Source organism: Anser cygnoides, chromosome 6 (genome assembly GCF_040182565.1).
Source record: "Anser cygnoides isolate HZ-2024a breed goose chromosome 6, Taihu_goose_T2T_genome, whole genome shotgun sequence".
Taxonomy (NCBI): Eukaryota; Metazoa; Chordata; class Aves; order Anseriformes; family Anatidae; genus Anser; species Anser cygnoides.
The window spans coordinates 21,514,241-21,528,314 of record NC_089878.1 but is presented as its reverse complement, the minus strand read 5'-3'; the positions used below and the strand labels follow the sequence as shown (position 1 = coordinate 21,528,314).

Below are 14,074 nucleotides of genomic sequence, written 5' to 3'. Positions count from 1 at the left end.
TCACAGTAGCAAAATCCTTATACTGTTACATGTAAATGTTTCACTAATATTCTTCAAGTGCCCTTTTCTGGAAGGGTACAATATATTCTAGAAACCAGGTAGATTTTCTAGGAATAAAAGATGTAATGGATGAACTGATTAAAGAGCAGTTGCATCATACCTGAGTGAGATTCATGGTGCCACAATTGTTAGGTTGAACTTACAGTGCAAGTCATAACTTACACTGGAAGTTTTACTGGTATAATTCTAAATTTAAATATTGAGTAAAATCACCTGATAAACTTGGATCTTTTTCTACATTTGCTGTGAAGATGCATGTGGTTATTATGATAGAGTATTTTATATGTAATATACATTTTATATTTATCATGAACTTTTCAATTGGTAAATGTGCCTAGAAAGAGTTGCAGATATATTCCATCCAGAAGTTCATTGACTGAGGGTTAGGGCTGCTGTCCATGTTAACATTGCCAGACAAGCAAGGGCTGCAGTGGCTAGCCAATCTATAGCTGTTGCTCTTTTTTGATCTACTCCTGTTCAAACTGCTTGTTCCAGAAGTTTTGTATAACGCTGAAAGTACTGCATTCCATTTTGGCCTAGTTGGATATTTTTTTTATAACTCTGCTTATCTATTTGAAGGTATGAATTTAAATAAACGAGAATTAAATGAGCATGTGGAGTTTGAGTCACAGACGTACTATGCTGCCTTTGCTGCTGAGCTGGAAGCCTGTGCCCAGCCAATGTGGGGTCTTCTGTCACATTGCAAAGTTAGGGTAAGACCAACGTTTCTGTCATTATTCATGTTTTATTCATGATATATTTGAGTTTTCAAATCTGAAACTCCTATCTGTTTTGTATTTGAAAAGATTTGTTTCTTGCTGTCTTTGTCTACTGAATATATAATATTGTGATCAACCCATATTCACTATGGAATCAGTATAGGATTCATGCTTGTACTTAATTTATTATTTCCAAAACTGGGACCACAAGTTTGGGTTAGGATTAGGGCGAACTGACTGTACATATGGAATAATGTCTAATCTGATGAAGAACTTGATAGAGATCTCTGACCCATTCTGCCTTTGTTCAGTGGGAAGGGAGATAAATAAGTTGTCCCTAAAGGGACTATAATATTGATTGTGTCTACATATAGAAGGTTCCTTATGAGGGGGGGTGGAGTAATTATGTTTTTGTATTGTTTTAGTAACAGCATGATGTAAAAGCCTCTTAGGTTATGACATCTGTTCATCTCCTAACTAGAGGAAAAAGTTTTTACTGTTTTCTAGACTCTAAGTTATAAAAAATAATGGTGAAAATGGAATCCATTTCGTTATAGGAATATTTACATGTGTGGAAAATAAGCACCTCTTTATAGAGAATTTATGGTTCTTTTTATTAAATAATAAGCTAATTTCAAAGATAAGTATTTAAGATTCGTAATGTCTATGAGACAGTAATACCTGAATTGAACTGTGCACTGAAAAAATGCACAAGCACACCACCCATTTTATTAAACAGTTAAAATTAGGCAGTTGCAAAAGCCTTTCTGTGATATAAATTATACTGATATAGTATGAATATACCAATATGTCATTCGAACACTGAATTACAACTGCTGTTTTTTCGAAATACTTTTTTTTAGCTTAGGGCCAGGGGGGCTTTTTTTTCTGTTGTTGTTTAAGACCTATCACTGTTTGCGTGAGAAGGGTGTCATAGCTGTCCTCAGAGTATGAGGCAGGTTTAGAGTCTGTTTAGGGAGAAGGGCAGATTAAGGGAAAAGTCTGTAAGAAATGAGGGTTTCTAAGTTCCTCTGATGGCAGAGCACTTTGGTTTACATCTCCTTCCGTTCTTGTGTGCCCCTGCTTTGCTCCTGGAGGGCAATGCGCACCTCTAGACTTGAAATACATTTAATCCGAAAAATATTTTTGTATTAGGGCATAAAGTTATACTTTATTATACAATCATAACAAGGTTTTCTTATTGTTAAAATCTGTGTAGAAGTGTTTTGTCCTTACGTTTCATGTGCATTATGTTAGCACAAGTCTGTAAAGATGTTTCAGTAGATGAAACTTACAGGATATTAGCAATTCCTTTAGATTGCATGGAAAGACTTCTTTTAATGCTTGCATTTTGACTTTTTTGGAAAAAAAATACAGAAATTAAAACCAAACAAACCTGCAGCTAATAAGAACAGCTGGTAATTCTGAAGGTGCCTTATTTCTCACCATTAAAATGCTCAGCATCTAGAGTAGCATTGAAACTATCTGAATACTTATCTATTTCTGTATGATGGGGGCATAAACAGTAATGTAAAAGTATTCTTGAAATAATCCTGTGCATTCATAATAGGAAAACAGAGACACTTACTGACACTGTATTGGCTGCTATAGTACAGTGGTTTCTCTTACTGCAGGAAACACAAGAATACACAAGAAATGTTGTCAGATACTGCCTTGAAGCACTTCAGGACTGGTTTGATGCTATCAATTTTGTAGATGAGGTATGTATCAATGGATTTAAGCAAGGCACTGTGGAACTCTTTTTAAACTTCAAGGGTTCTCCAGCCATGGAGAACTCTTCAAACACTTCTCCAGCCCCAATTAAACCATTATTTGAGGTATTGATTGAAAAGGGGTTGCCTTGCTGAAATCATATTTTGTAGTTAATAGTTGCAATGTAATCTAGGATCCTGTATTTCTGGAGTCTTAATGATTTAAATTTGCTGGTGCAAACTTAATATGCGTGAGTCTTCACAGAAATGCTGCTGTATTACTTTTCTGCTGAATGTTGTGGCAGGACAAAAGTCCCCTTCAATATAGTAATGGGGAGGCAGCTTTGCTACCTTAGCAAGGATACTCCTTCAGTCAATTCAGGGTGTTGTTACCTACTGGGGGCTTAGTAAGAGACTATCTGTGGGAGTCTGAATAAGGGACATTTCTGAATCCTCAGAAAGGGCAAGGGAATTAATTCATATACTAGGTTAGTGGAAAGTAAGTCCACATGCAAGATACTGTTCTTGGTGATTGTGGCAAAGACATTTACAGGTGTGTGGCTTTTTTTGTTTTATACGTGATGTTAAAATATCTGTATTTTATTTTCAGCCAGCTCCGAACCAGGTTACTTTTCATTTGCCACTGCATCGTTACTTTGCAATGTTTTTAAGTAAGGTAAGCACATGTTTTTAGTTGCGCAGAAGATGGAAAATCGCTGTTGAGTATGATTATTCAGTACAATCTGTACTTGCTTTTGTTTCTAGGCTGTCAAGTGCCAAGAACTAGATCTGGATACTATCTTGCCGGATCAGGAGATGCTGATGAAACTAATGATTCACCCACTTCAGATTCAGGTATGGGCAGGCTTCTATCTTTGATGCAGATGTAGAGATACACAATAAAATAAATAAATAAATAATAATAATACAAAAAAACTTATCTGATTATTTTAGCCCTGGTAATTTGAACGTATTTAGAAGTATTTAATAAGGGGGAATATTAATTGTAAAATATCAAAATAAGCGATAATTGACAATATAATAAATAGAATATACTGAGTTGGATGAACTTTTTTTCACCTCCTGTTTCCAAAATCACATGTGGTATTAGTTAACAATACAATTTAGAGAAGTGTGATGACAATATTCACTAGATCACTTCCAAAAAGGGTATCAGGATAACCAAATTTGAATACAGGAGTTTGTTCATGGAGTAGCTATTAGTGGAGTGCAAGTTGAAAAGAAAACTCAAACTGAAAATTCAAAATGAATTCAAGAGTGGATGCTGCTGCAGCATTATTCTTATTTATAAAATTTTATTTTATGTAAATGATATTGAGCAGTATTTGTAATCACTACTTTTATACCTAACTTCTTTTTAACCATTGATAACACAATGTTTGGAGTCCTTTTTAAGATTTGGGGGAAGGCAGTTGTGGGGGGAAGGGAAGGGAGAGGGGGGGAAAAAAATCACTGCATTGGCTTTGACCACTTTCGTTGTCTGAAATACATTCTTGTATTGAGATGTGGTATCTGTTTCATAGACTTGCACTCATTCCTTTTCATCCCTGACTCACTGTGAGAAGTAAATTATTATTCAATTACAGTATATGTGTGTGAATATGTATAATAATACACTGATCTGCTAACATAGAATTGTACAGCTGTATTATCAATTTTTTTTATGTTTTTTTCATTTTTCCTGAACAGGCAAGCCTTTCTGAAATTCATAGCAACATGTGGGTTAGAAATGGCCTACAAATTAAAGGACAGGCAATGACTTACGTGCAGTCTCATTTCTGCAATTCAATGATTGATCCTGACATTTATCTGCTGCAAGTAAGTTTTCTGAGAAGCCAAGGCAGTGTTTGTTTTGTAAATTAAGTGTTGTAAATTAAGTTAATTTATTCTTTCCACAGGTCTGTGCCTCTAGGCTTGACCCAGATTATTTTATTTCATCGGTTTTTGAAAGGTAGGATTAAAAGATTAATGTTCTTGGTCAATGTTTTCCTCGCTGTTGACTAATTAATGCCATGTGAGAGAAAAGGTGCATATCTGATAGTCTTTAGTGGAACAACTTTGCCTAGCCAAAACTGATACATAAATAAGGACTTGGGATAAAGAGCTATCTCATATCCTCAACTTTATACATGATTGGCTTTTGTTTTACGGTAGTGAAGCTCAAGATATTATGTTTACTGAGTGTCTTCAGAGTGTGAAGTAGTGTTTGTGGGTTGTGGTGTTTTTTTTTTCCTTTCACAAGTTCATATGTAAGCTCTCAGAATATGCTAACTGGAAGTAGAAAATAAAACTGCGATGTTAAGAGCCAGACAAAGGATGTCTGCTTTCCTGGGTATAGAATAAAATCAGGGTTTAAAAACATTAATTGGTATTAACTCCAATATCTTCGTAAATACAAGGTGTTTTCATGTGGAGTAAATAGCACTATAGCGCATTCCACAGTTCTGTAAAAATCTGAAATTAACAGTTTTCATATCTGTTTGCATATTCCTGCATTACATGTTTTTTGTTTTGTATTAATTTAGAGCTGATGTAGATGGTGCCCTGAGCTAAACAGTACATTTAACATTAGTATTTTAATGTTGGAGAACAATGTTTCTGACTTTGCTCTTTGCTATGTAGATTTAAGGTGGTAGATCTGTTAACAATGGCATCACAGCATCAAAATACAGTTCTTGATTCAGAGCATGAAAGGTCCATGTTGGAAGGAGCCTTAACGTTTTTGGTCCTTCTGTTAAGTCTTCGTTTACATTTAGGTAAGAACCACTGCTGTAGGGATACTCATATGTAAATAATATGGCTGTGCGTTTTCAAGTCTCCCAACCTTTAGTAGCTACAATAAAGCTGATTAGCCAAATACTAAGAATGTTCAACACATGGTTTCATTCTCACCAGTTACTGAATTTTAATCCCTTATGAATTAGAAATGGACAAAATATGTGGAGAAGGAGAAAAATGGCTTTAATGAAATTAAGTGACTTAGTTGTGTGTGATTGCAAAAAGATTTGTTATATTTTTTCAGAATGACAGTTTCAGTTTGTACTTGTTTATTATGTTTGAGGTTATGTCCCTTTCACAACCTTTGAGTGCAGCTCCCTGTGCGCAGCCCCTTCCCATATTTTGCTGTATTTTTATAGTACTATATCATTACTTAATGTTTGTATCAAATATATCTTGTATCGATGACAGATGTTTGCTGATTGTGTGTTTTTAGGTCATGGTGTTTTAATAGCTTTTTTTACTTTATTGTTCTAGGAATGACAGATGATGAGATCCTCAGAGCAGAGATGGTAGCTCAGCTCTGTATGAATGACAGGACGCACAGTTCATTATTGGATCTCATATCCTTGGAGTATATTAACTAATACGGGTGAATGAAAATGACAGGTACTGGAGAGTAGTGGGATTTGGGAGCTTGAACATCATGTTTTCAGCTTATGTAATTATAACAAATTTTGTAAAGATATGTTTGCATATATGTATTGTCAGCAAAAGCGTTTGTTCCAGCTTTGGTGTTTTGTACAGAATATGCAAGACTTTGTAATACTTTAAAATAGTTTTTGATACAAAATATTGAACTGATATTTTTTTATTACTATGGTTGTTGTTTTAACACTACAAAAGTCAGGTGAAAGGCAAAACGTCTGTTTTCCAATAACATTGTAGAAAGTGTAACCAAGTGTCATGTTTATCTGGTTTTTAGCCTTTAATTATTGTTAATTATATCCTATTATAAAAAGAAGCCACTTATATTAGCTATTGCTTTTTATATCAAAAGCTAAAAATGCAGATAATAGCAGTTCCGAATGCTGCTTTGAAATTAAAGTGAAATGTATCTGTTTTGGGGGAAAGTATCTTGCCTGAATAAGAACAAACTCTAGATCTTTCTGCACAATAATAAGGGTTCACATCCCAGAACAGTTCCATACAAATAGACAGGTTTTACTGCTGTAAATGTTAAGCTGCATAGGCAAATTAAATACCTTGCAGTGATTAACCAGTGGCTTGCAATCCAGTGGTAGGCATTAGGCAAAATACTAGGTATTATAAAAGTAGGAAAGGAGGAGTCTGAGAGTTAGAAATACAGAATATGGATTCTGAATTGTTACGGTAAGATCCTAGCAACTCAGGATATATCATATACAATTTTATCTCTGTTTATTATATTTTCAAAACCAGTTTCCATTTAAGTTATTTTCATATGTCTTCTGTGATGTTCCCAATATTGCAATTTCCCATTCTTGATTATTTTTCCTAAGCGATTCACCAAAGTATGTAAAATAAGTAAATCTGTTATATGAGCAGTCACTTACCGCTAAGTGGAAGTTCACTTATTTGCAATTGCTACTTGTGATTTGTGGTATTGTCAGTAGGCTGATTAAGTATTACTATCTAAAATGAGAAGTAGCCAGTCCCAGATGGAGAATTGCATGGTGTGTGTGGATACCAAGCTATTTACTTGCTTGTTCTGCACCTAGCTGTAAATGCAAAATAGTCTTGGTATTAAGAGAGTCTAAGTGTCCATAAATGGTGGAAAACACAGAAACTTGTTTATATACACTGGGGTTAGTAGTTTTGAGTTCTCACTTAATACTTATCTTTTGAGTAAGCATGTAACAATTGGCTTGGTTTAAAAAAAAAACTAGACGTAGACACAATTGGTTCACTTTGGTAACCATAGCATTTGGAGCATACAGACCTCTTGTGGTAAACACAGAGAACTGCCCAAGTGTGACCTCTGAAATCAGTGAAAATGTTGATGGAAGTAAAATGTTGTGTACTGTAATTAAGTGTAACGTTTGCTTTCCTTAACAAAAGCATTACATTCCAGAAAACCCCAATCCTAAAAGTGGAATTATTCCAGGAAGCTTAAGCTTTGAATCAGTCTTGTCGGCAGTTGCTGATTTTAAAGCTCCTGTTTTTGAACCTGGAGGTTCCATGCAACAAGGAATGTATACACCAAAAGGTATGGTAATCACTGTGCTCTTATAATACTCACTAGTAAGAAGCTTAAGCAGTTTTTTGTTTCTGTTTCAAACAAACAAAAATGAAAACCCCAAAACAACAACAAAACTGACCTCTCCATTGTTGTTTATTATATTTATATATTACAATCATACAACTATATATTTTATAATTACATAATATTATATATTGATATAATATTATATTTATATTATGTTTTTTATTATATTTAAGAGCATTGCTAAAGCTTCTTAATGGCTTTTACTTCTACACTTTGTTGTAGAGTAAAAGTGAGCTTCTAGTATTAACCAGGTGTCCTTAGAAAGTATGGGAAAAGTGAAGAACTGAAGGATCATGTTATTTGTATTTCACTGATCTATATATTTAATAATTCGTGTGATTACTGAATGTGTCTCTTTTTTTTTTTTACTGATAAGTATTTACATGAGCTGGGTATCAGTGGCAAAGACTTTCCTTTTGAACCTGCTCACATTTTTATAATTAAAAATATCATGATACATAATTCTTCTATCTTGTTTAAATATCTCAGTCTAACATTTTTCACAGTCAATAGTGAGGCTCTAAAACAAAGTTCAAGCTAGACTAGGTACAGAATATTGTTCTATAATTCTACAGTGCATGCAGTACAAAAATGACAAGCTTTTTCCCCAACCGGCTTTCCATCTAAATAGGATTCAACAGTGTTGATACATCAAAGGAGAGGAAGAATCTAAGAACTCAGTGTTCCATTACTGTTTCCTGTCACTGAGCAGATAAGCCTCCTAGGAATCTGAAATGCTCCATGTGCTCTGGTTGTGCTTCAGCTCATAGCAAGGCTGAAGATGAATTAACTCCTTCCTCCCTACGGGATGACTTGAGAACTGACAGTGTTGGGTCTGACAATTTGAAGCTGTTTAGTTTGTAGGCAGTTTTCTCTTTTGCCTGTGGAAACTTGGAAGAATGTTGTAAATGCTTACATTGTGTTATGCCTGCTGGTGGAGCTAAATTTCTGTTATCCCTTGTTTTCCTTCTTGTGTTGAATCTTGAATTCATATTTCTGTGTCACAGGAGCTAAACACTTCAAAACAGTTTGTAGAGTGGGACATCTTAATTTGCCTTTAGGTTGGAAACTTTCCATTTACAAGTCCATAAGAACTAGCATTTAAATGGAATGTGTTTACTAATATTCTGCTCAGACTTCTTTATTTTTGATTGCCCTGAGAAGCCACTCAGCATATTTCTTTAAAGCTACAAAAGAAAATGGGAATAAGTAAGATTTAAATGCTAAAATAATGCTTATATGCTAGTTAAAAAAACGAAGGCAGGTTTGTAAATGATTCATCACGTTTTTTGAGAAGGAACTTGGCTGTTGTCAAGACTGAATGAAAGATTATATTAAGGTACAGTCATTTGGCTCACCACACTTAATACTTAAATATTACCTACCTGCTATCTGCTCTGAAGTCTTTAATTCCTCATTTTCAAGTGTGCATGAGCTTATCAAGTACCAACTGAAAAATAATTACAACCTTTTGTTAGATATACTCTGAAATAAAAAGGAGTGAAGCAAGATGCATACAGAAAAGTACAGAGAAACGTGTTTTGTGGCTGCCTTCATTTACTTAAAATTGCTTAAATATACTTCAAATTAATTTGAATTAAAAAAATCAAATCCTCTGCATGTGTTTCAGCTGTCTTTTTATCAGGAATGTATCATTCTTCCTCCTCTGCTCCCCACATAGTGAAGTGCTATCTAACAGAAAACAAACCTAGAAGACAGTAAAATAAAGTTGCTTAATAGAAAAGATCTATTGCCTTAATAATTAATTTTCTGTTTTGGAACTAAGAAAAAATATTTTTGATGGTGAAAGCATGATGTCTAGATAAGTAGTATTACTTCATAAGTAGGAGTAATTATTAATATAGGAAGTATGAAATATTGTTAGTAAGAGTTTAAAAAAATATGTACTATGCTGAAAAAATGATTATATAATAGAAAATTACATAATTAATGCTAATTAAGAAGGAACTCTGGAATAAGTTGTAATGTCTATAAAGAGAATTTTAACGTGTGACTTATTTTAAACAACAGCTGAAGTCTGGGATAAGGAATTTGACCCTGTAATGGTAATACTCCGAACAGTTTACCGTAGAGATGTACAGTCTGCAATGGACAGATACACAGCCTTGTAAGTTGGATCAGATTTAGAAATGTAATGTTATGTTGTTCACAGCAAAATATTTTTTGTTTTGTTTATCTTTGTTTTTGCTGCCTGGGAATGTTAATGATGTTATCAATGTTTTCAGGTCTCAAGTTTGTCCTTGAGTGAATAGCTTATAAATTTATAGGCAGTGTAATGAATAGCTTAGTCTGATACTCTTCCATAAATGTTTGAAAATATATCTGAAGTGATACAGACCAAGTAGTGAATATAATTGCAGACCAAATACTTAATCAAAAGTTAGACTTCAAAATCAGTTAAGTCACTTAAAGAAAGTAGCCTTTTTGTTTTATTTTATTTCACATTTAGGTAAATGGAACATAATATTACAGCCTTTCTCCTGTGAGGAGAAGCTGAGACTGCTCAACCTGGAGAAGAGGGGATTTAGGAGGGATCTTATCAAGGTGTATAAATACCTGAAGGGAGGATGCAAAGCAGACAGAGCCAGGCTCTCTTTTCAGTGGTGCCTGGTGCCAGGACAAGAGGCAGCGGGCAGAACCTGGAGCACAAGAGGTTCCGTCTAAACATCAGGAGGCACTCCTTTGTTGTACATGTGTCAGAACTTTAGAAAAGGCTGCCCAGGGAGGCTAGGGAGTCCGCTTCCTTGGAAATCTTCAGAAGCCGCCTGGACATGTCCTTGGGCACCTCTAGGTGTCCCTGCCTGAGTGGGGGGGCAGGACTGGATAATGTTCAGAGATTCCTTCTGCCCATAACCGTTCTGTGCTTCTGTAATGGGTGTGTTGAAATTATGTTCAAGACGATGCATTTATTTCTGTATATTCATGTATGACAGAAACCATGGGATAATTAAATGAGTTCTGATTTAAATACTGGAAAAAAACACTCATGGGCACTCTTAAGTTCTAAGATGCAACAAGATTTGGTCCTCGTTCTGTCCCTTACATTCTATTCAGTACAACTTCTTACCCTTACAGACTGGAATTTCTACTAATTTTATCTGGTTCTCTTTTATTTCATAACTTGGGAAATAAAGACCAGGTTCAAAAAATTCTTAGGATAATTTCACTATACTTGTTTTCTGCCCCTGTGCTTATTGTATTAAGTCAAAGACTCACTGTAAACATACACTGTAAGTGATTTTGAGAAAGTTAGTAATGCTAAGTATCTGCATTGTCTAGTGCACTGGATTCCAGCTCAGTATTAGAAATGTGGATCCACATTGAATTTAGCACTTAAGTATATTTGGCTCTACCAACACAGTCATATCTATGAAGTTAGAAATTATGTCTAGCATTTCCTGCTGTTGCCTATAACCCAATACTGCAGGTGAGAATTTTCTATGTTTGATGTTTGACTAATACATGGATTTTAGTGATGTGAAAAGTTTTCTCGCTCTTCTATTTGCCTTTTAGAATGAAAATCGAATTCTTAAGTTCGTAGCAGTAGTAAACAATTTATATAGCTTTATAAATGTCATTTCAAGCAGTGGTAATCCACAGAAAAGTAGGACCGGACTCTGTGTATACTTCCAATTTTTGGAATGTTGCTTAGAGAAATTAAATGGCTGAGAAATAGTCGTCAGTTCTCAAGTTGGTCTGAATAAAGAGTGCTGCATGGGCCTGTAACAGTGACAGCTGTCCACATTATTGCAGTATCTAACATAAGTCTGTTGTTTCAACAGTTTAAAGCAAAGCGGTAAATTTCCTGGCAACCCGTGGCCTCCTTACAAGAAGAGAACACCACTACATCCAAGTTACAAAGGTCTCATAAAGCTTTTACACTGTAAAACCTTGCACATAGTGCTGTTCACACTTCTTTACAAGGTACGGTTTTAATTCTCATTAAGTCTAGTATTTTACTTCTACTTCCTAGAGCAGGAGTGCTTAGAATCATCATATTTTCATAGATATTTTTGGAATAGTCAGGTTCAAATTTATATAACTTTTTATTTTTGTTCTTAGAAGGAAATGCTTTCAATTAGAGTTGTTCTTCCTCTTGCTAATTGAGCCAAAACAAAACAAAAAAACACAAAACGACATTAAAATGACTGAGGTGGTTAAAATCCATATAGTGTATCAATGTTGTTTTGCCTGCCTAGCCTTTTCTTTTTAATTGATGCTCGTGTCTCACAATACAACTTTCAAAAGCACATGAAATAAAATTATATATATATGTATATAAAATAAAGAAATAAAGATAAATAGTTTATATAACTATATAACTATATAACTATATAACTATATAACTATATAACTATATAACTATATAACTATATAACTATATAACTATATAACTATATAACTATATAACTATATAACTATATAACTATATAACTATATAACTATATAACTATATAACTATATAACTATATAACTATATAACTATATAACTATATAACTATATAACTATATAACTATATAACTATATAACTATATAACTATATAACTATATAACTATATAACTATATAACTATATAACTATATAACTATATAACTATATAACTATATAACTATATAACTATATAACTATAGCTCAAGGCCTCCTACCTTTCTTGGTGTCGGTAACCTGGAAGGTCATACGAAGGAAATTGGTAGGTAGTGCTTTGAGTTTATTCATATGAGACTTCTGTTTTCTTGCTTTACCTCCCAATTTAGGTTACAGATGTCTGTCATGCTTTTGGAAATTTCTGCTTTTTTCCTGTAATAGAGATTGTGGGAATATCAAAGATAAAACCTTTTATGATGTGTCTGTCTATTTTTCTGCCTAGATATTAATGGATCATCAGAATTTGTCAGAACATGTCCTCTGCATGGTTTTGTATTTGATTGAGCTGGGGTTGGAAAATTCTCCAGAACAAGAATCAGAGGAAGAGGTAAGAAGTGGTTTGTTTCTTTTTTTTTTGGGGGGGGGGGGGGGGGGGGGGGGGGGGAGTTTTGTCTAATGATTCAATATTTAACAAAAAAAAAGATGTTTACTAATTTTACCATGTGGTTTAGAACAAAACATTTTTTTAAGCAGGAATCAACTAAGCAATAAATATTAGAAAACTGCATACTCATATGAAGAGAAATTTAGTATCTTATGTTGAAATGGTTTCTGTACTGATAACCTGGCAACACAGATAAGTTGCATCCTTACTATTATGTAAATCAGTTCTTGAAATTGATTGGAAAAAAAAACAAAGGAATTTAATCTAAAACTTGGTTAAATGTCTAGATTTTCAAATGAAACCATTATCACTGGACACTTAAATGGTCAGTGATATTTTTGTTATGACTAACGATCTGCTGGTTTTCTTTTTTTTTTCGAGCTTGACTTGTGTATAGTTTGTATTAATCTTAGGTTATGCAGCTTTGTATTACCCTATGTAGTTTCTTTTGCTTTTGTTTCATAGTGTTGATAACATATTATATATTTATTTATCAGAGCTGTAGTGCTCAGGGTAGGTATCAGTTATTATAATTAAAAGCTAGATGGGCTTCAGTGAGGTACATACTATTCACATCTCATGAAGAGGTGATGGTTTCTGCAGTACAGTTATAAAAGCTGCATAAATTATTGTGACACATAAGAGAAAGTACACTTTTTTATTATTATTTTTAAGGAATCTGCAGGTGGACAAGAACGTTGCCATGACAGTTGGTTTCCAGGTAGTAACTTGGTTTCTAACATGCGTCACTTCATTAACTATGTCCGTGTAAGAGTACCAGAAACTGCTCCAGAAGTGAAGAAAGAACCACCTGCAAGTACCAGTTCAGATGGTTTAGCTTCATCACAGGTAAGTATATAAAAAGCAATGGTCTCTTTCCTATTGCCTATTTTTTTGTCTCTTTTTGGGGGGAGGGGGGGGTGTAGGCTGTATTTCTTACGCTTTTTATAAATTTCTTAGGATACTATTTTTTTCTCCAGTAATCTTTTCTAAGTATACTGATAGCAGAAAGAAATTGTTTCACATATCTCCTTCCAAATGATATATGTAATGATTTTTTTTGTCCTCAATCTACCAGTGTTCAAGGCGGAAGAGCCTTCAGAGAGAGGTAGATCTGTGTGCAGTTTGTTCTCCTAAGCAATTAACTAGCAACATGGCTTTAATTGTTCTAACCTTGATGTTCAGTGGAATTTTCTAATTTTCTTGAATTTCCTTTTAATTTATATTTAAAGGATTCATGCTTTTTTCATATTTTTGATTTTAATCTTAGGTAATAAACTTTTAAGGAAAAAAAAGTCCTTACATTTTTAATACATATTTTCAAATTAAAACTTTCTATCAAATATAAAATGTCATTGTTAGCTTACTGCTTGAGCTTTTTGTTTAGGCCTGGTTTTGTCTTGCCAAGATATCACTAACATTTAATAATATAAAGTAGTTCTAGCTTTCTCAAATCTCGGTTAGTTTAACTTTTCATTGCAAGTG

General features: G+C 33.9%; 1 protein-coding gene across 6 annotated transcripts in view; it reads left to right on the top strand.

The window, feature by feature from the left end:
• The window catches only part of UBR3 (ubiquitin protein ligase E3 component n-recognin 3), a 105,572-nt gene that overhangs the window by 34,746 nt on the left and 56,752 nt on the right, over positions 1-14,074 (top strand). For 4 of the 6 annotated variants that reach the window (XM_066999516.1, XM_066999513.1, XM_066999512.1 and 1 more), the window contains 14 exons: positions 640-773; positions 2,414-2,500; positions 3,102-3,167; positions 3,257-3,346; positions 4,202-4,330; positions 4,411-4,463; positions 5,135-5,268; positions 5,768-5,855; positions 7,339-7,478; positions 9,570-9,666; positions 11,342-11,483; positions 12,428-12,532; positions 13,265-13,438; positions 13,668-13,697. In XM_066999516.1, the coding sequence (XP_066855617.1) occupies positions 640-773; positions 2,414-2,500; positions 3,102-3,167; positions 3,257-3,346; positions 4,202-4,330; positions 4,411-4,463; positions 5,135-5,268; positions 5,768-5,855; positions 7,339-7,478; positions 9,570-9,666; positions 11,342-11,483; positions 12,428-12,532; positions 13,265-13,438; positions 13,668-13,697 (1,469 nt within the window). The remainder of the gene's footprint in view (positions 1-639; positions 774-2,413; positions 2,501-3,101; positions 3,168-3,256; positions 3,347-4,201; positions 4,331-4,410; positions 4,464-5,134; positions 5,269-5,767; positions 5,856-7,338; positions 7,479-9,569; positions 9,667-11,341; positions 11,484-12,427; positions 12,533-13,264; positions 13,439-13,667; positions 13,698-14,074) is intronic. The other 2 variants (XM_066999515.1, XM_066999514.1) reach the window with 1 other exon arrangement.